This window comes from Bos indicus, chromosome 17, assembly GCF_029378745.1.
Source record: "Bos indicus isolate NIAB-ARS_2022 breed Sahiwal x Tharparkar chromosome 17, NIAB-ARS_B.indTharparkar_mat_pri_1.0, whole genome shotgun sequence".
NCBI classification, from domain to species: domain Eukaryota; kingdom Metazoa; phylum Chordata; class Mammalia; order Artiodactyla; family Bovidae; genus Bos; species Bos indicus.
This window is the reverse complement of record NC_091776.1, coordinates 68,765,966-68,790,079: the sequence shown is the minus strand read 5'-3', so window position 1 is coordinate 68,790,079 and position 24,114 is coordinate 68,765,966. Positions and strand designations below refer to the sequence as shown.

General features: G+C 61.1%; 2 protein-coding genes across 2 annotated transcripts in view; one reads left to right on the top strand and one right to left on the bottom strand.

Annotated features, from left to right (window-relative positions):
* ZMAT5 (zinc finger matrin-type 5) overlaps positions 1 to 13,552 on the top strand; it is a 22,746-nt gene extending 9,194 nt beyond the window's left edge. The window contains exons 2-6 of the mRNA XM_019977865.2: positions 2,815 to 2,969; positions 6,383 to 6,445; positions 8,355 to 8,435; positions 9,640 to 9,751; positions 13,153 to 13,552. Coding sequence (XP_019833424.2) covers positions 2,843 to 2,969; positions 6,383 to 6,445; positions 8,355 to 8,435; positions 9,640 to 9,751; positions 13,153 to 13,282 — 513 coding nt within the window. The 5' untranslated portion in view covers positions 2,815 to 2,842 and the 3' untranslated portion in view covers positions 13,283 to 13,552. The remainder of the gene's footprint in view (positions 1 to 2,814; positions 2,970 to 6,382; positions 6,446 to 8,354; positions 8,436 to 9,639; positions 9,752 to 13,152) is intronic.
* Positions 12,637 to 24,114, bottom strand: CABP7 (calcium binding protein 7). Its single transcript, XM_070769804.1, has 5 exons — positions 23,909 to 24,114; positions 16,655 to 16,798; positions 15,488 to 15,600; positions 15,055 to 15,208; positions 12,637 to 14,863 (listed from the first exon to the last, which is right to left on the bottom strand). Exons 1-5 carry the CDS (start codon positions 24,015 to 24,017, stop codon positions 14,736 to 14,738), a joined length of 648 nt encoding a protein of 215 aa, XP_070625905.1. The 5' UTR covers positions 24,018 to 24,114; the 3' UTR covers positions 12,637 to 14,735.

The following is a 24,114-nucleotide window of genomic DNA, read 5'->3' as shown; positions in this document are numbered from 1 at the left end:
GCTGCTGCGGCAGCCCTCAGCTGAGACTGGTGTGTCCCCTGAGGTTTGTGCATGTGAGAGACGGGAAAACACAGACACACGCAGCCCAGCCCGAAGCGCTCATCATTTGAACTGGTGTCACTGGGTAGGTTGAGGGAGGGGTGTGTAATCTTCATTTCCTGGTGGGTTGGTGGATGGCTTTCCCAGCAGACTTGAGCTCCGGCGTGACGAGACTTGCTATTCTTCCTGGAGGTGTGATCTGGAGCACCCCAGCCCCTCTCTGAGCCTCAGTTTCCTCCTTTGTAAATGGGATCATGATACATACCTCCTGAGACTTGAAGGGGCCATGTGGTCCTGGGGGTGTTGTGAGTAAACAGCAGAGGAAAGCTGTCATCGGTGTGATCTGTTGGGAGGAGACTCTCTTAGCCGTGGGGAGTGTGGGCTCCAGAGCCATCCCCGCTGTGTTCTCAGCCAGGCCTGGCCGCTCTCCAGCAGCGTGATCTTGGCTCAGTCATTTCCCTTCTGGGCGTCTCAGAGCCCTCATCTGAAACCTCACCGGTTGTCCTGAGGATTCAGAGAGAGGACGCCTTCTAGAGCTTTGAGCCCAGTGCTGGCCTGTGGTAGGTGCTCGGTGGAACCACATACTACATGACATTTATCGTGCGCTCGAGCAATGCCAGACATCGTTAGCGTCATTTACGTTGCTAAGTCGCAACTGACTCTTTTGCGACCCCGTGGACTATAGCCCACCAGGCTCTTTTGTCCATGGGATTCTCCAGGCAAGAATAATGGAGTGGGTAGCCATTTCCTTCTCCAGGGTATCTTCCCAACCGACGGGTCGAGCCCCCATCTCCTGCATTGGCAGGCGGGTTCTTTACCACTGAGCCCACCAGGGAAGCCCTCTATTGCTATTTCTCTTTTACTAATAATTCATTTGGATAAGCAAACTTCTGTGTGCTGCTCTCTAAGCAATTAGCCAGCCAGTCAGACCCATTGCCCCGTATTCCTAGCTTGAATGTAGAGGCCTGGAGGGGTCTGGTGTCACACAGCTGGCTTCCCAGTGCCCTGGGGGGTTTTGCTCAGGGGAGTCTGCCAAGTGCCCCGTTCCATCACAGCCTCCCGAGGGACGCCCCTCCCCTGGCCCTTCCCCCTGCCCGTTCCTCTCCTCTGAGCTGCTTCAGGCCTCGTGAACGGCTTGGTTAAGCACTCGGCCGTTAAATGTTCATCTCTTACAATTTCAATCCAATTCCTATAAGTTTATTGGCAAGACGGGGTGTATTAGAGCTGCCAAATTTAATATATCAAGTCCGTGTGTCTGGGATGTGGTTTCTCAGCAGTAATAGGAGAAGAGAGGTTTTATACGTTTTCATTTTGAGTGACTGTCTGCTCCTGATCCCATTACTGCCCCTGACTTAATGGCTGCTGTCTGCCACAGGAGCGGCCTTCTCCAGGGGGTTCGTTTGTCTCTGTGTCCCTCCCCATTATCAGGAGGGATACATCCCAAGATGTATCTATCCCCCTCTGGCTGCCCTGTGGATCGGCTCTCAGCTTTAACTGTATTCTCCGGGCCCCAGGAGGCGGGGGTTTCTGCTGCTGGCCTGGGCTGTTACCTGGTGACCCTTGGGGAAGTCACTTTCCCTCTCCCGCTCTGGGAAAGGAGGGGTCAGACTGTAGGACCTGAAAGGTGTGGGAAGATTCTGGGCTCAGCCCTTTGCCGATCCCACTTGATGGCCCCGAGTGGACCCGTCTGTCCTCGCGTCTCGTGACACTAAATGGGGTCTGAAGACCCTGAACTGTTTCGTTTTCCTCCGTGATCACCACCTGAGCCATCAGTGCCTGCGTGTCCGCCCGAGCCCTCTGGCTTCTCTAAGCCTTGAGCTGACTGTGGAAGGGCGGACACCGGCGGCGGGATCGTCGGGCACCGGGGGTTGCCTTCCACGTACCAGAGTGTGACCTTGGGCAAGTTACTTCCTCTGTCTGAACCTGTTGTTCCCATAAGGAAAATGGGAATTAATTCATTTGTTCAATACACATTTGGTAGCCTTCTCTGTACTGTGCACCACTTTGGGGGCTGCAGCAACACACAAAACAAAAATATCCCAGCCCGCAGGCATGTATATTCCTCTTGAAGAAACAATATAATAAACATAACAAATAACATTACTTCAAAGGTGGTAAAGTGGAGCAGGGAATGGGAAAAGCCAAGCGGAGGTTCTGCCATTTTCAATGAAGTAGTCCGGGAGATTACTGAGACGGTAGTGTTTGAGCAAAGATGGAAGGAGCACAGCTCTGAGAGGGGAGATGAGAGGTGTGGGGGGCCCTGCGGGGGGCCGGCCAGTGGCGGGCAGGCGGCCTTCTCCAGCCTGGCTGCAGGTGAGAACCCCCGGGAGCATTGAAACAGGCTGATGCCCTCGGCCTCACCCACAGTGGCTCTGCTCTCACCGGCCTGGGGTAGAAGCTGGGCATCAGCATTGTTAAAAGAGGGACTTTCCTGGCGGCCCAGCGGTTAAGACTCCACACTTCCAGCGCAGGGGGTACAGTTTCCATCCCTGGTTGGGGAACTAAGATCCCACATGCTATGTGGCAGGGCCAAAGAAATAACAAAATTGAAAAAATGAAATAAAATTGAGGGGGGTAAAAAAATAGGATTGTCAGACAGTCCCTCCGGAATGTGGCATCGCAGGCAGGCTCTGAGTATCTGCCCGTGTGGTTCCTCCCAGGCTGTCTGGGAGCCTTCCTCCCCTGGCACAGGCCAGGCCCCCGGGGCGCCCCTCTGCACTCCAGGTGGGTTGGTGGTGTGCCCTCCACGCTCTGACCCAGCGCCCTGACCTGCAGGCAGTGGCAGCTCCCAGCGCGGGTCACCATGGGGAAGCGTTACTTCTGCGACTACTGCGACCGGTCCTTCCAGGACAACCTCCACAACCGCAAGAAGCACCTGAACGGGCTGCAGCACCTCAAGGCCAAGAAGCTCTGGTACGACATGTTCCGAGGTGAGTATTGCAGGCCGGGCGGCCCGGCGGGGGAACCCTGGTCTCCAATCGCTCTGATCGTCCATGGAGAAGCGCTGTGGGCCAGCGACCATCCTGGCCTGGGCTCTCTGAAGAGCCAGAGAGAGAGGCCCGGGCCGCTGGCCCCTGAGGCAGACGGGCCCTCGGAGGGGCATGTGGCAGGCGCGCTCCTCTCCCCACAGTCCTGACTGGAGGCTCCGTTCTCAGACCCCTTGCTAGGCTCTGGGGGACACCAGGGACAGGGAGAGGGCCTCTCTGAGGAGCTGGTGTTCCAGCCCACAGCTTAGGGACAAGCCCGTGCTCCATCCTGAGCAGGTGTTCTTGTCGCAGGAGAGAGGGCGAGGAGGAGGGGCTGAAGCTGGCCACGGGGCTGGGGAGCATTTGGCGCGTGCCTGGCTGCCCAAGAGGCTCTGAAGACCAAAAGGTGAATAAAACAGGGCCCCTCTGCTCCATGACCTTGCGCCCCGTTATGACAGCGTGGTCAGGGCGGAACCCTGTCCTGTCCAGGCCTCCGTGCCCTGCTAACCTTTCCCTCCAAGCTCCAGCCACACTGGCCACGGCCAGTACTGTCCCCTCTGCTGCCAGGCCTTTCCTGCTGTCCTGCCGTCCCCCAGAGAGTCCTCCGGGATGCCCTCTCTGACCCCTGGGCCAGGGCAGGTCATCTGGCCGCGTGCTAGCTGTTTACCTCGCTCATAACCGCATGGATTAGTGTGACTGTCGGAGTGGAAGGAAGGACCAGGTCTGACTTGTCCTCTGCTAAATCCTCATCCTGGCACAGCGCCTGGCGCCCAGGACGTGCTCGGGAAATGTTTGCCGGGCAAATGTCTCAATGAACGAGCAAACAGACCCAGGGCAGCGGGGCAGCTGTTCATCTGGAGAGCTGAAGCGAGAAGGACCAATGCGGTCAGACCGCAAGGAGCCTTGAATGCCGAGCAGAGGGGCGGGGCCTGGGCTGGGGGTTCTCAACCCTGGGTGCACTTCAGCATCACCGAGGAGCATTTCAACAGTTCTCAAGCCCTCCCCTCAGATGAAATAAAACAGAAGCTGGGAAAGACAGGCTGGGGCTCAGTAGACTTGAAAAGCTGCCTGGAGCTTCTGCCGTGTGGCTGGAGTTGGAGCCAGCAGCCAGATGCTGGACAGCCTGGAGCCCTTCCTCATAGGGTTGTCTTGACAACCTTGTCAAGACTCAGACTCAGCCCCTCTTCCAGTTTCGCTGTCCTGCCTGGGAGATGGGTGGCAGCGGAGGCTCTGAGCAGTGTCCAGATGCCTTCCACGGGCCCACCTCCCCAGGGGAAGCCTCTGGCACCAGCGGGGTGGGCTGAATAACAGGCCTAGTACTGACAGATGGACCTCGCCCCACGCTGCCAGCCCCACCCACGCTCCGGCAGGCAGGCGGGAGTGAGTCCTCTGGTAACTAACTGCAGACCTCAGCAGCCCAGCCCCGCCCCCGGCCACCAGCTGGCCCACCTGAGGAGGTGAGGAGCCCCCATCAGAGTCAGCTACTCACTGCTGGTGCTCAGCTGCTCAGTTGTGTCCAACTCTTTGCGACCCTATGGACTGTAGCCCTCCAGGCTCCTCTGTCCAAGGGATTTCCCAGACAAGAACTAGAGTGGATTGCCATTGCCTCCTCCAGGGGATCTTCCTGACCCAGGAACTGAACCCGCACCTTCTGTGTCTCCTGCATTGCAGGCAGGTTCTTTACCTGCTGATCCATCAGGGAAGCCCAACACCAGGGAATCAGCAGCCACACGGGAAAGGGCAGGGGCTTGAGACTCACAGCTAGGGGTCAAACTTGGCACTGCCAGTTCCTGTCTGTGCCCCTTTTCCTTGCGTGAACCTCAGTATTCCCATCTGCAAAATGGGCCTATTTGCATATATGATGGGTTTATGGGGAGGTCATGGAGTAAGAACTGCTCCTGTTGTTTGAGCTTCCACTTCTGGCTGCATGTTGGCATTACCGGGGACACTGGTGCTGAGGCTGCTCCCAGCTGCACTTTCCTGGCAAAATTCTAATGTGTGACGTCCTCTGCCAAGCGCTGTCCATCCATTAACTTACTAAATGTTCACAGCAGCCCTGCCAGGTGAGCGTTCTCCTCCCATTTGACACGTGGGGAACCCAAGACTTGGAGAGATTAAGCAGTTTGCCTGGGGTCCTGTGAACCTAGGCCCCGAAGCCCCTGGTCTTTCCTTTACCCCAGTGGCCTCTGGAAAAAGTGGTGGACAGACAGGGAAAGTGCACAGCCCAGGCCTGGCCACGCCCTCCTCCAGGGCAACGTGAGGGCTCTGAGTCAGGGCACTGTCCTCGTGCGGCTCACTCACTCACAGATTTTGACCAACTGATTCCTTGCCCACCAAGGAGCACACAAGGTTTAAACTCCAAACCGAATTTAAATTCTAACATGTAAGATTTAATATTCAATATGGGATTCCCTGATGGCTCGATGGTAAGGCATCGGTCTGCAATGCAGGAGACCCAGGTTCGATCCCTGGGTTGGAGAGATCCCCTGGAGAAGGGAATGGGAGAGAGTCTCAGGAAGTTGCAGTGACAGTATGCAGAAGTCTTCTGATTGAACCTGGGTCTCCTGCACTGCGGGCGAATTCTTTACGGTCTGAGCCACCAGGGAAGCCAGGGAAACCCACTTCCCTGGTGACTCAGTCAGTAAAGAATCCGCCTGCAGTGCAAGAGACACAGGAGATGCGGGTCTGATGCCTGGGTCAGGAAGATCCTCTGGAGAAGGAAATGGCCACCGACTCCAGTATTCTTGCCTGGAAAATCCCATGGACAGAGGAGCCTGGCAGACTACAGTCCATAGGGTCGCAAAAGAGTCAGACATAGCTTAACAACTAAACCATCTGATGCTATGCTATGCTATGCTAAGTCGCTTCAGTCGTGTCCGACTCTGTGTGACCCCATAGACGGCAGCCACCAGGCTCCCCCGTCCCTGAGATTCTCCAGGCAAGAACACTAGAGTGGGTTGCCATTTCCTTCTACAATGCATGAAAGTGAAAAGTGAAAGCGAAGTCGCTCAGTCATGTCCTAGCGACCCCATGGACTGCAGCCCACCAGGCTCCTCCATCCATGGGACTCTCCAGGCAAGAGTACTGGAGTGGGGTGCCATTGCCTTCTCCGAAACCATCTGATAACAGGACTTAAAAAAAACTCCCCAGGTGATCCACCGTGCATGGTTGAGAGACCTGACCTCACACCTGTCCTGGCTTTGGGGTGGGTGGGGCTGAGGTCTCCTGGGGCTCGGCTCCCTCTCCCCACGTCTCTGCCCGTGGTCGTCCCCTCTTTCCCTCCTCACTGGGTGAGGTGCTCTCCCCTTCCCTGGTGTCAGTGGTGGGAAGTGCCCATCTGCAGCCACAGTCTGAGCCCAGCTCCTGTCTCCTTGCAGACGCAGCTGCCATCTTGCTGGATGAGCAGAACAAGAGGCCCTGCCGGAAGTTTCTACTGACAGGTAAGGTGCCCTGCTCGGTCCAGGTCCCTCCCTGCCCCCCCGCCTGCCTGGGACCCATCTGGCCTGCCCGGACCTCTGCACAGCGCGCCCCCCGCCCTCACCCCAGCCACCACCCTGAGCCTGCTTCATGATCTCAGTCACCGGGGGCCTTCCCAGGGGCTTGTGCCTTATGACAGCCAGGGCTTGGTCCTCAGCTCTTCAGACCTCAGCGTGTGATTTTATCAGGTCACCCAGGACAGGCAAGCGCTGGGTGAGCAAGAGCCTGTGAGTCAATCCAGGAGACATCGATGGGTGTAATAGACTGGCTGATTAAGTTAGCCTGGGAGCCCGACCTTCACCGCGCCCTCCCTCCTGGCAGGCACAGCTGGAGATGCTAACAGGTCAACAACAGCGAGAAGCTTCAGAGTTCACACAAAGGATGCTGGGTGTTGCTTTCACTGCCCTGTACCCAGCTAATAAAGATGCATGTAGTTCCAAGAGACAGAAACCTCAGCAAGTGAAGGAGCCAAAGGCAGGTGAAAACAAGGCTAGGAAGAACAGGGCAAGGCCGGAGAGCAGTTCGTCTCCTCCAGGCTGATCCCGAGGTCCTGTGTGCTCACTAAGGGTCTGGCCCTGAGTTTCCTTGCAGCCAAAGCAAAGAGCAACAGCATGGTGGTTAGCAAGGTGTAAGAGGGAGCTTGGCACCTGGACAGGCACTGCTGTTGACCTCGGAAAGCGGGGTGAACGGCTATGCTCCCCTCAGAAGACGGCGCAGCCCCCAGTGTCCCCTGAACAGGTGTGGTCCGCGAGGCTGTCTTAGGACACCTCTATCCCCTGTGTTTGTTTTTTTCCTAATTTTTATTGGAGTCCAGTTGGTTTACAGTGTTGTCTTAGTTTCGGGTGTACGGCAGAGTGGTTCAGTTACACGTGTATTTATATCCACTGTTTGTTTTAGATTCTTTTCTCATATAGGCCATTACAGAGTATTCAGTAGAGTTCCCCGTGCTATACAGCAGATTCTTATTGGTTATCTATTTTATATCAGGAGGGTGTATATGTCAGTCTTAGTTTATCCCTCCCCCAGCCCCACAGTCTCTTAGTTTGAGATACTTTTTAGTCTCCACAGTTGAGATTCGGAAAGCCACCCTGGACCTTGGTACCTCCTTGACAATGCTGCTGTGAAAGCCTTTCTGGGGAAGCAGTCCAGCTACTTGTGCCCCACCCCTAACCATGAGCCATGGGCAGGGGCCGCCAGGGGGGTGGGCACGAGGAAGCAGGACCCTCACAGGGTCCTACCATAGTTTGATGGGACTGGGGTAGGGGGAGTTGACAGGGGACAAGCCTCCAGAGGCTTAATGGAACCCAGTCACTAGAGGGGCTTCCCTCATAGCTCAGTTGGTAAAGAATCCACCTGCAATGCAGGAGACCCCGGTTCAATTCCTGGGTCGGGAAGAGCCACTGGAGAAGGGATAGGCTACCCATTCCAATATTCTTGGGCTTCCCTTGTGGCTCAGCTGGTAAAGAATCCACCTGCAATGAGAGAGACTTGGGTTCGATCTCTAGGTTGGGAAGATCCCCCGGAGAAGGGAAAGCCTACCCACTCCAGTATTCTGGCCTGGAGAATTCCACGGACCGTACACTCTATGGGATCGCAAAGAGTTGGACCTGACTGAGCGACTTTCACTCACTCACTCACTCTAAGCTACAGTGGACTTTGGTCTCCAGCCAGGGAAGGGTTGTGAGCAGGGCCTGGGGACCATCAGGCGGTTCTGGCAGCCCCTGTGCCCAGGCCAGAGAGAGTGCAGCTACTTCTTCAGGGCTGGAGTGGCCACTCCTCAGTCCCTGACACTAGCTGGCCCCTCCTCAGGCTGCCCCTCAGCCCGTGGGGGAGTCCGTTCCAGCAGTGACTAATTCTGTCCTCCCGTTGTAGGCCAGTGCGACTTTGGCTCCAACTGCCGCTTCTCCCACATGTCAGAGCGAGACCTGCAGGAGCTGAGCGTCCAGGTGGAGGGTGCGTCTCTGGGGGGCCCTGGGCTGGGGGCAGGGGTGCTGGGGGGGTTGCTGCCCTGCGCCTCCCCCCACCCCCTCTTTTGTGACCGCCACGTCCGGTAGCCCGTGGCATCAGGAGCCGCCTTCAGTTCACCCCGGGCACGAGTGGGGAAGGAGCCAGGAGCTCCCATCCGCGTCCCCGGCTGGGTTTACAGTGAGATGCATGGCTTCCTGCCCAGGAGTCCTGAGGGTGTGCCTCAGCCCCACTGGGGCCCTGCTAGCCTGCCCTTCATTCTTGTACACCCACCCTCCCTTCCTTAGTCAGGCCACGTGTTTGGGGTCCCTGCTTGGCCCCTGGCAGATCCCCTGTTGCCGCTCTGGGTCCGTGGAGATGAAGAGAGCACCTTCCCTGACCTCAGGGTGCTCTATGGAAAGGCGAGGTCAGCGTCTGCCTGGAGACTGGCCTGTCCACCTTTGTCTGCCATTCACTTCTTACCGCTGCAATTAGAGAAAAGGGAATTCCCTCTTAGGTGGTCTTTGTCGATCTTCTGCTGCCCCTCACTGAACCCATGGAGAAGCAGCCTCGCGTGAGCCCCTGGCGAGCACGGTGCCTCCGTCCACGTGGCCAGTGAGCGTCTGGGGTGGCCTGGCCTTCACCCTCATCCCCCGATGGGCCTCGCTCCCCTCTGACCGTCAGACCCCGTGGGCAGTGCCTGCCCTGGGGGGCTGGTGGCAGTGTGGCTGCAGCCCTGGCACAGACAGAGGCCTCTCAGCGCTTTTCCAGGGCAGAAGTGAGGCCCATGGGCTGGACCAGCGCATCCCAGCCACCAGCTGTATCTGCAGCTCCTCCCCACCACCATCTCTCAGAACCGGAGGCCCGTGGAGCGAGGCGTGCACAGGCTCTGCCCTGTTCTGCAGCCTGCGCTGTCTCCCCGACCCCGGGAGGGTTTGGACCCTCCTGAAGACCAGGCTTTCAACACGCATTATCCCGTGTCCACCTCCAGAAAGCTGGGGGGCAGCCAGGGTTTGCTCTCCATTTGATGAGGAAGCAGGGGGAGGCCTGGGGGAGCTGCCTGGGGAGGCAGGTGTCTGCAGGTGGAGACAGGCCAGAGGCTTTGCTCCTGGCCTCCCAGCCTGTGCCCCCCACCCCACAAGTTTCCACCTGCCGTGTGGGAGCATGGGGGTGAGTATGCCCCTCACTCAGGCCTGTCTGTCTGTCCCCCCAGAGGAGAGGCGGGCCAGGGAGTGGCCGCTAGATGTCGCCGAGCTTCCTGAGGTCTGCCTGGAGGACTGGCTGGAGAAGCGAGCCAAGCGGCTGAGCTCCGCCCCAAGCAGCAGGTACAGGCCCCGGGGTCCCCCCTCCGTGCCCTCCAGGAGCAGGACCCCAGCCAGCTCACCCTTGTCGCCACCAACTGCCCAGGGACCAGACATGGATGCCCACATAGGACTCCGTAGGGGGCCCACATCGGGGCTCTCGGTCCCCAGGCCCTGGCCAGAGGCTGATGGGCACTCACTTGTAGGCTCCCGTGCCCAGCCTTGGTGGCTCTCCCCTTATAGCAGTCTGCATGGGCTGAAGGTGGGCAGGTGCCCAAGCCAGCTTGAGTCCACATCACCAGGTATCCCTTCCCAGAGGGAGGGACCTGACCATGGTCACTGTCCCCTCTAGACCCTGCCAGAGGGCCACGGTTGCCCTGACCCTGCAGAAGGGGAAGGGAGGCTCATGGGAGGTGTGACTTGTCGGGGGGCACACAGCTCTGAGCGGGCAGAGCTGGGATGGCACAGGGGGGTGACAGACTCCTCGCCGTTGACCTTGAGGAGGGGGCTGGGGTGGGGCTGGCCCGGCTGCTGCCTGGGCCCAGCACTCAGAAGGCCCAGGAGTAGACGGGGTGCCCTTTACCCCTTATATGGGGAGCAGCCTGGGTCAGGAACCCAGGTTCTGCCCTTCAAGGTCACGGCCAAGGCCAGAGCCAGGGCTCCTGGGGCCTTCCACCAGGTATTGAGAGAGAAGGGAGGAAGAGGGCTAAGGGGTGTGCTCAGGAGCTGCCTGACGTGGTGAGGTCGCCCGCGCCTGGCTGCACTGGGGCTGCAGAATCGGTGATGTCTGCGGTGGGGCCTCGTGGCCTGCGGCCCGGCGGCACAGTCTGTGGGGTGAGGCCTCCCCTTGAGGCTCCAACAGGGGGTGAGGGCCAAGCCTCCTGCCTTCTCCATGCCCCAGTGAGGAGAGCTTGTTAAGCTGTTTTAAAATTAATCCTGCTTTTAAATCTGTGCCCCCGACCTTGAAAACACACAGTGCAGCCATGATTCTTAGGTCGGAGCGTGACAGCCCCTCTTTCTGGTCCTGTCAGGAACCATTATGACCTTGGCGGTCCATCCTCCACACAGCTGCCCCAGCCAGCTTCTAGAGAGCTCCCCGGCCTGACCCCTGCTGAAACCCTCCGGGCCTCCTCCCCCTCAGGGGAGCCTGGACTCCGCCCACCTTGAAGGGCCCTGGCTAACTTCTCTGCTGCCTCTGTGGCCCGTGGGGGTCGCCTTCTCACCTCCCCTGTCCGGCCTCAGTTGTCAGGACGCTTGGCGGCTGCTTAGATGTGGTGGGCGTTCCTGATTTCGGGGCGCCTTGTGCTATTTCCTCGGCCTGGAACTGCCCCCCACCCCCGCCACGTCTGCCTGGGAGAGTCAGACTCATCCTTCAAGCATTAGCTGAGCCGTCTCCCCTCCCCTGGCCCGCCCCGCCCTGGGCCTCCCCCTCATGGCCCAGAGCACACTGGCTGAGGAGAGCGTTTGGGGAGAGGGGCCCGGCCCGGGGGACCATTCCTGGGTGTTTGTGCCACGGGCGCCTGGTGGGGACGGGTCTGGTGGCCCCTCTACCTCTTGGGGTGTGTCTGTTTCCCCCGTCCGGGGACACCCAGGGCTCAGATGGCTGCCTGACCCACCTGGGGCCACCCAGCCCCAAGGGCTCCGACCCCCCCAGGCCGAGCAGAGCTAGGCCAGCCCTCCTGGTGAAGGGGAGATGCAGGCTGGAGGGGGCTGCTTGCGTGTCCCCCACCCCCACCCTGGCAGACTGACCCTGAGGGACCTGCCAGAGCGGGCAGTGCTGGGACGTGGGGGCCAGCCTCAGACCAGCAGGCTAATCCCTGGCCAGGCCAGGGCTCATTGCGCTTTCCATTGTTGGCACTTCAGATTGTGACTTGATCCGTCTTAATCTCCCCTCTGCACCCCTCTCCGAGCCGGGCGCTCCTGTTCAGCCCAGGCGCCTCCCTGAGACTCTCTCTAACTGGGCCCAGGGCCGGGGACAACAAGAGAGAAGAGAAAGCTGCCCCTGTCCCCGTGACGGTCCCCGTCTGCTCTGTGCGGGCTGGAGGGGTGCACCCTGACGGCTTGGGCCTGCGGGCCGGGGGAACATGCCCTTCTCCTGGCGGGAGCCCTTGGCCGCCTGGGCATCTGTCTGGGGTCCAGAGGCAGGATAGGGCTCCCCGCTGGGTCACGCCCTCTCTGTGGAGCAGCGGGGCTTGGCCAGCAGCCAGGCATCCCTTCCAGCAGCCTCGGGGCCTCCCCGCTCACTCCCACCCTTTTCTGCGGCTGCTGGAGTTTATGAACTCTCCCCAACGCCATAAATCATGGTGGGAGCCGCTCTCTGTGCTTTCCAGCAGGCAGCAGACAGCCGAGCAGGGACTTCCCTGTCCTCACGCCACGGGAGGCCCCAGGCCTCCTGAAGCCCTGCTCCGGGTCTGAGAGAGGCCCGAACCTCCAGGCCTCTCCTCCTGCAGACTGCTGGCCACGGGGGCCCCAGGCCTGCCGACAGCTGCCAGGACCTCACCTGCACTGAATGCGGGGCCCGGGGATGGGGGGTTGAGGGGAGGGCTGGGCAAGGGGCTGAAGCACAAGCAGCAGCCTGTGTGGGGGTCAAGTCCAACAGGAGCAAGCGGTTGTGGGAGGGCAGCAGGTGGGGCAGGCTCCCTGAGGAGAGAGGGCTGCCCCAGGCTGGGCACAACGGGGGTGGGTGCTTCAAACAGGCCCTGGTCCCCAGGAGGTGGCTCCCGGGATGGTGGATCTTAAGGGGGAGGAGAGTAGCGTGAGAAATGAGGCTTAAAAAAAAAAAAAAATTTAGACAATATTTTTTTTTCCTGATTTCAAAGGCTTGCGTGCTTGTAAAACTTTTCTTTGAAAAGTATAAAAGAAGTAGAAAAAAAATCACCCATAATTGCAGCACTCAGATAGAACCACTGTTAACATTTAGCTGTGTCTTCCAGGTTTTTTTCTTTTTATGCATTTATATATGTTATATATCTTTAAACAAAAATAGTATCATGCTATATACATTATTTTATAAGCTGCTTTTTCTACCCTCCTCACACAGTACGTCATGACCCCTTTCCCCATCAGTGCATATAAGTCTGCCCGCGTTCTCACACAGGTTGCATAGCATTCTCTGCCGTGAACGTGCATATATATTTATCCATTTATTCCTCCCCCACAGGTGGACTCCTTAGGTTCCTCCCATCTCTCACAGCTCAGTCTCTACCCCCAACCCCCACTATTTCCTTGGGCGCATTCCTAGAGGGGAGGCTCAAAGGGCCCGCGTGTTTCTGAGGCTCTGCCTTCCTGAACTGGTGATTCAGGCGGGGCGGGGCGGCCGCCACAGCTGTGGTGGTGGGGAGGGTGAGCTGGGCGGGGGCGGGTAGTGCCCCAGCCTGGGCCGCAGCACCCCACTCTTAATTCTCTGTCCTTCCCTTTGGGTCTAGGGCCGAGCCGGTGAGAGCCACCGTGTTCCAGTACCCCGTGGGCTGGCCGCCAGTCCAGGAGCTGCCTCCGTCCCTGCGGGCACCGCCTCCTGGGGGGTGGCCCCTGCAGCCCAGCGTCCAGTGGGGCTGAGCCCCTCCTCCCTGCGTGGTGAGCTCACGTGTCGGCCACAACCAAGAGAAGGGCTCCTAGGGCCGGACACCGAGGCCCCCTCCTGCTGCACCCCATGGAGCGCCAGAAACTCAAGCCCGGGCCTCTCTGAGGCCTGAGTGCTCCCTGCCCGCCCCTAGCCAGGTGCAGCCCTGGTCCTGACTCCGTGCCAGGCCGCTCCACGCCCACCCCCTCAGGAGACATCTCAGAGGACTTCCTTCCGGATGTTTATAAAGCAAGTCTGTCACCACAGCGGCGTGGCTGCCCTTGCCGCTCGCCTGGCGCCCTCCGCTCGGCGCTCTGGCCCTGGGTTGGGAGTTGGGCGAGGTGTGGTCCTCTGGGCTGACCGGTGCTTGGCGCCCTTCTCTTCCCTCAGGGGCCGGCAGAGGCTCAGCGCTGCCGGGCGGGACCAGTCCAGGCCAGGCGTGGCTCTGCATCTGGGGAGGAGAGCTGAGGACCGGGTCTGCCGGCCCGGCCCCCACGTCTGCCAGCGCAGAGCACAGGTGGCTCAGCTCGGGCGGCGTGCAGAGCCGGGTCTCTGGCCTGGATGGTGTGGAGAAGTGGGCTACCCCCAGAGGGCGGGCCCTGGGCTGGGAGAGCGGCCTGGCTAAGCGTCCCAGCACCAGCACCGACATGGGGGTGGGGGGGCTTCCACCCTGGAGGAGCCAGCCCCCTGATGGGTAGGGAGACCACACAGGCGGCCCGGCTGGTCCACGGCCCAGGCCTGCACTCCAGGTCAAGATGCTGTGCTGGGTGCTGGCGGGCAATGAGCCCCCCTGGTCACTGGGCCTCTGGTGGGGGCACCCAATGGGTGGGGTGGCTACCGGCTCCATCTTCCTTGAGCTTCTGCCCTTCCTGAAAATCACTATTGCTGGGGGGAGCTGAGGCCAATTCTGGGAGCCCTCTGGACCTCAGACTCCTCTTTGAAATGGGCTGATTCTCTAGTGTGAGGACGAAGGCTGGTTTGAGTCTAGGGAAGGTCAGAGGGAGGGACTCAGCAGAGGGCGGGGCTTCCTCAGGCTGTGCCAGGGACCGCGGGAGACCCCAGTCTGGTCCCACTCCAGGAGGAGGCCGCCTACCCCCTGCACGGCCCTGGGCACCCCTCAGGGACCAGGCTGGGTCTGGCTGTGCGGCGCTAGGCACACGGTGCCTCCTCCTGCCTCCGGGACCCCAGCAGCTACCAGGCCCTGCACAGATTTCCTCCTTTCAATGTCCCAGGAGCCCCCCACCGCCCCGGACAGCGGGAAGAGTTGGTGCTATGGTACAACAGGCCAGGGTGGGGCACGCAGGGTGCAGGCGGGGCCGGGCCCTCCACGGCCGGGGCCACGGCTCCATGCAAGGGCCTGAAGTACACGCGGTGGCCCAGGGGGCAGCGGAGGGGGAGGGTTGCGGGGCGGCCGGTGCGGAGTGGCCCGCAGCCCTGCGCACCAGGCGCCTACTTCATGCCGCTGCGCAGCACCTGGTTGGCCGCGATGAGCATGACGCTAATGATGAAGGCGATGGCGAAGGCGCAGATGAGGCTCTTCCGCACGCACGTCTGGCGGATCTGCTGGTTGGAGCAGGCTGCGGCCGCCACCACCGGCGAGCAGCAGAGAGACAGAAGGGACAGCCAAACGAGGGACTCAGGGGCCGCCTGCACTCCCGCACCAGGCGCGTGGAGACGCGGGTTCTGGGGCAGACAAGGCCCCCCAGCGCTCCCCCCAACCCAGGGTTCCTCCCCTGCCCTGCCCGTGGGATCCCGGGGGGTCACTCACTCTCCACGTCCACGGGGCACTCCTCCGCCGTGCCCAGGTGGCTCTCCTCCTCCGTCATGATGATGTTCTCGATGTCCTTCATGGACAGGTGCTCACAGAAGGTGTCATAGAGCAGCCGCTTTAGCTCGTCCACGGTCAGCTTCTGCATGTCACACTTGGGTGGTGGGGGGAGACACGGTGCTCTGGCCACGGCCACCACCACCAACCGTCCCCACCCGGCCCCTGTGGCCACACAAACCAGCGACGAGCCTCTAGGTCCCGGAGGGCTGGGAACCACTCACCCCTCTCCTTGAGTCCTCGACCAACAGTGGCCTCCCCAGGGAAGCCCTTGGCCCAGCAGACAGAAGCTTGGAGGCGTCATTGCCCCCACTTTGAAGCGCGGGCCCGACCCTTCAGTGGCCCCAGTACAGCCCTCCAGTCAGCCAGGACGTACCTTCCAGAAGACGGTGTCAAAGTCAGTGCCGTGGAACTTCTCTGGGATCCCTGAAGTGGAAAGCTTGGGTCCCAGGAGGGTCACAAACTCCTCAAAGTCCACTTGGCCGTCACCTGGAGTGGGCACAGTTCCAGTCAGCTGGGAGGCTGCACCTGGGCGCCACGGGCCAATAGGGGACCCAGGAAGTCCCGTCCTCGGAGCCTCACACGTGCCAGGCTCTGGGCTGACACTGAAGCCCCCGAGTGTGCAGAGGCCCCACCTGACAGGTGTGTGTGTTTGGGGGGGGCGGTGCAGCAGGCGGGCCCTGAGTGGCCTCGCTCGTGGGAGACACGTTTCACCCCGAACCCTGCTGCCGGAAGCGGGTGTAGGGCCAAACATCCTCCCCACCACACACAGGAAGTGAAGCTCAGGATGCTGTCCCTGTGGAGAGGGGATGTGGGAGGGGCCAGAGAAGACTGGGAGGAGAGGACTGGGCCTTCCTGGTGCTTACGAGTTTTTCCTTCATTGAAAGCCAGATGGCAAATACAACTAATGATTTTTTTTTTTTTTTTGGTGATGGAAACTGGAATATTTCGTATTAATATATTGTTGTTTACTCACTCAGTTGGATCCCACTCTTTGCAGTCCCATGGACTTTAGCCCACCAGGCTCCTCTGGGATTTCACAGGCAAGAGTACCAGAGTGGATTACTATTCCCTTCTCCAGGGGATCTTCCTAACCCAGGGATCGAACCCCCATCTCCTGCCTTGTAGGGGGATTCTGGAAGCCCATTTAGTAGATACATTCTTACTTTTCTGTACTTTAAAATTTTCTTGGGGACTTCCCAGTGGTTAGGATTCCTTGCTTCCGCTGCAGGGGGGACGGGTTGAACCCCCGGTTGGGGAACTAAGATCCCACAAGCTACAGCACGGCCAAAAAAAGAAAAATCCCTGGAATACAGAGGTACCGAGTCTCCAACTTCTTGGGTATAGCTGGGGCTGTCACACTCTGTCTGACCGCAGTTGTCCAGCTGAGAAGTGGGGCCAGACCCGGCTGCAAACTGCCATGGGCTTGGGGCCGACCCGGAGTGGTGAGAGTGACCGGATCCCTGGAGGCTCAGGGTCCACACTCGGCTCCCCAGCCCCGCCGCAGGTGAGGGGTGAGGGAACAGGCAGGGGCGCAGCTCACCGTCCATGTCCAGCCTCTGGATGATGACCTCCAGCTCCACCTCGTTGGGCATGTAGCCCAGGGAGCGCATGGCTGTGCCCAGCTCCTGCTTGGAGATGAAGCCATTGCCATCACGGTCGAAGACTTTGAAAGCCTCTCGGATCTCTGGGGGAGGGGCAGAACCGGTCAGGACCTCACCCCTGTCCCCAACAGCCCCTTCCTCAGGCCCCCGGAATCCCAGACCCCACCACCTGAGCTCAGGATAGAGACTGTGCCCGCCACCCCTGACCCTCACCACCCTCTGGGGACCCCGAAGTTCTGGTCAGAGACAGCCAGCGGGTGGCCCAAGAGTCCACTACAACGCTGCCTCCCTGGAGCTCGGGGCAGGCCAAGCTCGCAGCAGTGGAGCCGGGTGGCGGCAGTGATGAGACTGCCCTGGGGTCTTGGGCTCGGCGTGCCAGGCCCCTACAGCCTCTCCAGGCGTGCTCACAACGACCCCGTGTGGCCGGCACCACGGAGCCCGCTGTGCAGGGGAAGACTTGGGCGGGGAGCCGGTCCTCCGTGAGCTGCCGAAGGCTTCCCGCCCACCCCCGCTCCTCCCATCCTCCCCACTCCCGCCCCCCCGCTCCTCCCATCCTCCCCCCACCATCCCCATCACACTTCCTCCCCAGGCTCAGCTCATTAACACCGGCCAGCACTCGTTAATGGCGGCCGCGAGAGGCAGCCGCAGCTCCGGGCTAACAGCTGGGCGCAGACTGCCTCCGGGAGCCCGACATTTGGGGGAAGACAGGATGGATGGAGGCGCCTCCGCAGGCCCAGGCCAGCTGAGGTGTGGGGGTCACTCCCCCCGACCACCACATCGTATGGAGAGGGAGACAGCCCTGAGGAACCTGGCTGACTCAGGGGTGGAGAGCAAGGCACGGGGCTGGAAGCCTGAGAACCAGAAACTCGAGTGACCTTGGACCAGCCTCAGTCTTACCCACAGTAAAATGGGCAGTCGCGGTGTGAGGTGTTACCAAAGATATCCACGGTTGAGGGTTGAAGGGTTCTAAACTCTCCCCGTTCAGCCCTCCACCTCTGTCGCTGGGCGTGCTGTCCCGCCATTGTTACTCAGCCCCAGAAGGGTCCTACAGAGCACCTCCCGATGTGGGGAGGGTCTCTCAATCCACTCTCACCCCCTTGGCTCAGGTTCCCGGGGGTCTCCTCGTTCAGTTTGCAGGTGGAGGGGAGCTCACGTGTACAAGTGTATTTGGAAAGAGAGGCGTACTGCATACCTGGAAAGTGAGGTCTAGGAGGCTAGGTGGCCAGTGTGGGGGTCTGTGAGCCCCTGAGACTTACCGTGGGATCCTGCACCTGGGGGTCAGTCCCTGATTCTGCTGGACCCACTAGAGCCCAGAGAGGGTGGCCATGTGTCCCAAGCCACACAGCAAGGCGGCTGCGGCCAAAGCCCCAAACTTCATCAGGTTCATCCCACCTGGCATCCACACCCAAGGCCTGAAGGTTCCAGTTGCCATGCAGGCCAGGACAGTGTCCACAGGCCTCACCTGAGCTGCCTAGGCCCCCAGACCCTCTGACTCTGGACTGCCACCCCCTCCCCAATCCTAGGTAGGGCCTGAGAAACCAGTCTCCTAACCAGTGGCCACTTGGCCAGAGGAGCAGCTTGGAAGGGAGAGCTGGGCCAGGCCAAGGGCTCCTGTAAACCCTGGACTCGGGGAACTCCAGGCCAATGCCCATCTAGAGTTTCCCTGGGCCATCGAGAAGGTCACGAGCCCCCCACCTCCAGAGCAGTGTTAGCAGAGGACCAGCAGTTCCAGAGCTGCTGTGGGGGTTCCAGTCCCCTGGGAGTCCTGGGTAAGAGAGGAAGACACTGGCATTGCAGCCAGGCATTGTGTGCCTGACCCTACACACACACACACACACACACACACACACACACGCACAGGTTTTTGGCTGGCTCTATTGGCCTCCTGACCACACACACACACAGGTAGGTTTTCGCTGGCTCTGTTGGCCTCCTGACCTAGCCACAGGCTCTGCCCACTTTTTGTATCCTGAACTCCAGCCCCAGGGGCCCTTTCAGTCCAGGTGGGTGCCAGGGCTGCTCCCCCTGCAGGCCTCTGAACGGGAGGCTCCTTTTGCCTGCAACGCTCTTCCCCTCTCCATAGCGAACTCGGATACATCCCTGGTTCCCAGCAAGGATGGACGTCATCACCTCCCTTCCTGCCTGCCCCCCCGCAGCTGACTCTGGCCCTCCTCTGGCTCCCACAGACCCCTTCCCCGGAGGATTCCTTCCTGACCACGCTGGATTGTGAACTATGAGATGCCATGAGAGCAGGGACGGGTGGGTCTTGTTCACTGCTGTGTCCCGTGACTGGAACGGTGCAGTCATCCAAACCAAGCCATTTGCTAATAAATGGTTAAATGAATGACTGATGCAGGGACCCCCCTCCTACATCTGGAGCACACAGAGGAGCTGAACAGAAGCTCACGGTCCATGTGGTGGGGGGCCACCTCTCAGAACCCAGTTACTCTTAGTTTACAAATGATCCTAGTAAGGGCAAGTGTTAGCCAGAGGCAGGGGGTGGCTGGGGTGCTGCTTGTCCTCTCGTGCAGCCCCTAAAGACCCCCTCACCTCAGGGGCCACCACAGAAGAGGGGGATCACCCTCAGACGAACCATCCTCAGACGCCCAGGTCAGGGGCTGGTTTGAGGGAAGCGGGAACCCAAGGAAGGGACCCCATCTTTCTGGGTCCTCAGCTGGGAGGTCCCAGGGTGGGATGGCAAAACTGCAGCCTCAGCACAATGGTGGTACAGTGGATGCTGGCTCGCTCCCCTGCAATGAGCTGGGGGCCAGGCTGTCTCTCCCACCCCGACAGGGGCTAGGTGAGCCCCCCGAGAGCACAGGGCTGCTTCCGTCGGAGCCCCTGACCTCCTAAAAGTCATGAGAAGATACACACCAGGGGCAGTGGAGGGCAGGTGAATCCTGGGGTACGTAGGCAGGCGACAGTCCCAGAGGCGTCCCTTTCTCAGGCAGGACGAACCTCCCAAGACCACTGGATCAATCCAAACACTGCCACCTCCCCTTCCACGTGTCCCCTTAGCCTCTCCTCCCTGGCACGCCCGCCTCACACTCAGTCTTGCTCTGTGTCCTCGGCCTTGCTCAGAGCCACGACCCGGCCCCTGCTGATTCTCCAAGGCCAAGTTCAGGGATCACCTTCTCAGCCAGAGAATCAGCACCAAGTCACGCAGACTTGGGTCAGATCCCAGATCTCCCACGTCCTGGCCAGGTGCCCTCGGGTGGGTGTTTGCTCACCTGTACAGTGGGGCTACAGAAATGAACAAATAAGAAAATCAAGCATGTGAGAACTCGGCCGGGCCGGGCCTGGCTCAGAGCAGGATGCTACAAATCAGAACATCCCAGATGTTCCGGCAGAGCAGGAAGGAGAAGAGAGGTCTCAGGGAGCTTCGGACACCAGGCCACCCCTCCTGTTTGCTGGTACTAGGACCTAGAGGCCCAGGGCTTGGAGTCTGCCTTGCCGCTCAGCTGCCAAGAGACCTGGACACGGCACCTTCCTCTCTGAACCTCCACAGACTTATCTGTGAGCTGAGAGTGTGACTTGCCCCATCCCAGAGACTTGGACTCTGCTGGGGGCCCCGGAGCAGGGTGGGCGTCACAGCTTGCCTGTTGCTGCTGCTGCCATCGACACAGCCCAGCTGGGCGCGTTTCCCCGAAAGCCTTGCTCTGTTCCCACCCAGGAGGCCGGGGGAAGACTGCTGCGCTCCATCTTGGCATGGGGACGCCTGACCCGGGCAAGGGCTGGCAGGGCCTCTGAGTTTCCAGGCCGACACGGGTCCCTTCCTGCTGCCTCCGGCCTCTGCCCTCAATCCCTCCCCTGGCCTGGGGAGCTGCGTCTGGGCCTGAGTCCCCAACCAGCCCAATGGGAGCCGGAGTCCAGAGAAGGGGTGTGTGGGCTGGAGGTCACTTTCAGGGGGCAGAATGTGTCCTCTGCGGTGACGGCTCCTCTCCGCGGCATTGGCTCTGCGCCCCAGCATTTTGGCCTCCCTGAGTTTCTGGCTTGCACGGAGGTGGCTGCTTGGCTTGCGGGAAAGAGGGGCAGGAAAGGGGACCCCTCTGTACCCAGAATGCCCCGTTTGGCCACGCAGTGCAGACTCCACTGTCTGTCTGAGCAGGTCAAGTGCCAAGCCCAGACCCTTGCCCTAGTGGCTGTCTGCCTGCCTGTCTGCTTGTCTGTCCGCCTGTCCGTCTGTCTGCCTCCTCCTCTCTCTGAGGGAGGGCTGGGTGAGGGCCTGCCGTTCCCCAGCTCCCAACCTCAGCTGCTCAAGTCTGTCGATGCCACTGGGGTCAGCCACAGGCCCGGCAGGTGGGGGGCCGTGCAGTGTGCATCTCAGGGAGAATCTGGGGGATTCTGTCCTCTGCTCGAGGAGGGCCAGGGACCCAGGCCAGCTCTGCCCAGCCACGTCTACCCATCCAGGGGTCCCCACGTGCCTCCGCAGACCTTCAAGGCCCTTTCCTCCCACCCCTTCCCCGAGCCTGCCTTTCTGGCCCAGTCCCCCACATACCGCGTGTTGCTTCCTCGTGGGCCTTCCCTGATTCCCTCTCCCCGCTCCTTAACCCCCCCACTGCTGCCCTGGTCTCCGAGCCCCCACTGAGCCCTGTGCCAGGCCCTGTGCTGAGCACTTCCATCACGTCCTCTGTCACTTGCGGCCCTGGGGAGGGGCAAGGCCAACCCCTTTTTACAGATGGAGAAACCGAGGCAAAAAGCAAGTGGTTGCCCGAGGTCACTCCGTAGATCAAGGAGCAGAGATTCAAACCCCTCCTCACTTGGCTAGGAAGTCCTCCACCTTAAGCCAGCGCTCTCCACCTCCCTCCCTCGTCCTAACCGCCCCCTGGATCTCTGCAGGCAGGCATGTACTGTCTGCAGTGTCTCATCCCAAGCTGCTGGGATCGCTGTCCTCGGCACACGTGGCTCGCCCACTGACGGGCGTCCCCCAACCAAGGACCTGGGTGGGACAGGAGCGCTGACGGGCCACTGGGGAGGTGGACGGGGCAGAGGGGGACTCTGTGCCATGGATGGTCACCCTTCCCACCCAGCCCTTGGCATCCAGGGACCACTGGGGCCTGCAGAGACCTGGTCTCCTCGGAGGAGGGCTTCCAGACTGCCTGCAGCCGAGAAGGGGGTCGATCACAGAGGACTTCCTGTTCTATCCTTGGCTGCCCACATGCTGTCCCAGACGGGAGGGGACCGCCAAGCATCTACAGGCATCATCTGCCTACCCCCCCCCAGGGAGAGCCCTGCCCTTCAGATGTCCCCTGTGCTAGGGGCCCCTGCTCCACAGGGCCTGGGAGAAGGGGACGGGCAAGAAGCAGGCAGTGCGTTTGGTGTGGCTGGTGACTAACACTCCTGGGCTCCTGCCAGCATGTCCGCCATGCGGTCCAAGGGGAGCCTGCGGGCTCCTTGCCCCTGCACTGCCCGCCCTGTGCCCTGCTCACCCCTGCATCCCAGTCTCCTCCCACCTCTCCCCTTCCTTGGGGTCTGTACTCCAGGGCTGGGAGATCAGGGGAAGAGGAGCCAGTGAGGCCCCAGCAAGGCTGCCAGGGGCATGGTGGGATGCTGAGAGCAAGAGGAGAGAATGAGATGAAAGCTGCCTGGGGTGCAGGGGAGACAAAGTGTACCCCTGCCTGATTGGCCAGGAGGAAGGGATGGATGAGGGCCTGTGGAGGGGGGACTGTAAGAGGTTTAGAGTGCCCGGGGCAGGAGCAGACAGTGTTAGGGCAGGGACGGCCAATGCCCCACCCCTGCCCTCTTGCCCCTCACTGGACCCCCTCGTTTTCCCAGGCCCTGGATGAAACTCTGGTTCCTGGGCTTTGGCGCAGACAGGGCACGGACTTGGGCTTTGGAGTTCAAGGCCAGAGACCCAGTAGTGGTACCCATCCATCTGTCCTGCCCGCGTCAGACACCAGACCCCATTTCCACGGCTCTCCCAACCTCTGGCGGCTTTCGGGGGGACGTGGTGAGAAGCAGGTGGCTAACGGTGGTGCAGTGCGGGCTTGGCGTGGGGGCGCCTTCTCCCCTTGATCTTCCCCCCGATCCCCTCTGACTCCCTCAAGATCTGCTCCCTCCAAGGCTTGGGGGTGCGGCTGGACCTCTCTCCGTGGCTTGTGCTCCCACCATCACCCCTGACTGCACTGGTGTCTCAACTGTACCCCGCAAAGGCCCTGTTGAGCCCCAGATCTCAGAGACCCTTGGCCCTAAGGTACCTGAAGAGAGGCCCAGCCTCTGGGTGATCACAGGCCCTCCTGCAACAGCAGATAAGCAGATCCCATGGGGCCGAGACCCCCATCAGCCCACAGCCCCTCACTCCACTGCCAAGGGCCCCCAGGAGGTCTGGGGGGAGGGGAAACCTGAGCCCCTGACCCCGGTCCTGTAGGGAAAGAGCTGCAGGCCCCAGGGGTCTCACTGCTGCCCAGAATCCTCAGTCTGAGTACCCCAGGCTCTACCATCTGCTCTGATCCTGCCCAGCCTGTTGCCCAAGGTCCCCATTCATGTCCAGAGGTGGAGGCACTTGGGAAAAAGATCAGGTCGCGCCCCCTCTGCCTTTCCCTATCAGGCTTGGTTATCGCGACCAAGCTGCCCAGTCTGGCCACTTGTTGTCGCCACCACCTCCCCGGCCGCCTTCCCGGCGCTCGGGGCTGGGGGTCTCCGCAGGGCTGTGGGGAAAGGGCTACGGGCCCTGCAACAGGGGCTGGGGGCAGCCCGGCAGCCGGCGGGAGCAGGGCAAGCGCCCGCTCCCCTTCTCTGGCTGCCCGAGCAGATTGGATTTTAAAAGCGACACGAGCGGAATGTCAATGCGAGTGCAGAGCCGCGGGCGGGCGCCGCCGAGGGGATCAGGATGCGGGTGCTCCGGGGGCCGGCGCTGGTCGGGGGGTGCGCAGCTCAGACCCCTAACCCAACCCGCCACGTTGCCGCACCGTCACCGCGGACTGCGCGGCCCCGTGACCCCGCTGCGGGGCCCGGCAAGTTTCCGCAGCGCGGGGGACCACGCGGCTGAGGCTGGGCCGGCCCTCCGCTTCGCGACCCCCAACCGCGGCGCGCAGGGGTGCGACCGGGTCCGGCCTCCCCGCGCAGCTGTTCGCTGGAGCACCCACCTGGCAGGCGGCACCCGCAGACAGCCCCCCAGCCCCCGCGCCCTTAAGACCGCGTTTCACCTGGGCGCACAGGTAGGAGGCCGGCGGGGGTCCCGGCGGGGCACTCACCTTCCAGCTCGTCCTCGGGGATGTCCACGGGGCGCTGCTCCGACAGCAGGTTGGGGACGGTGTAGATGCCCCGGTACATCAACGCCGCCGTCACCGGGTGGAACGGCATCTTGAAGGCTCCGCGCCCGCCCGCCCGCCGCAAACTTTGAGGTCGGGGCTCATGGGCCGGCGGCGGCCCCGGGGGCGGCTGGAGCGGGCGCGGCGCG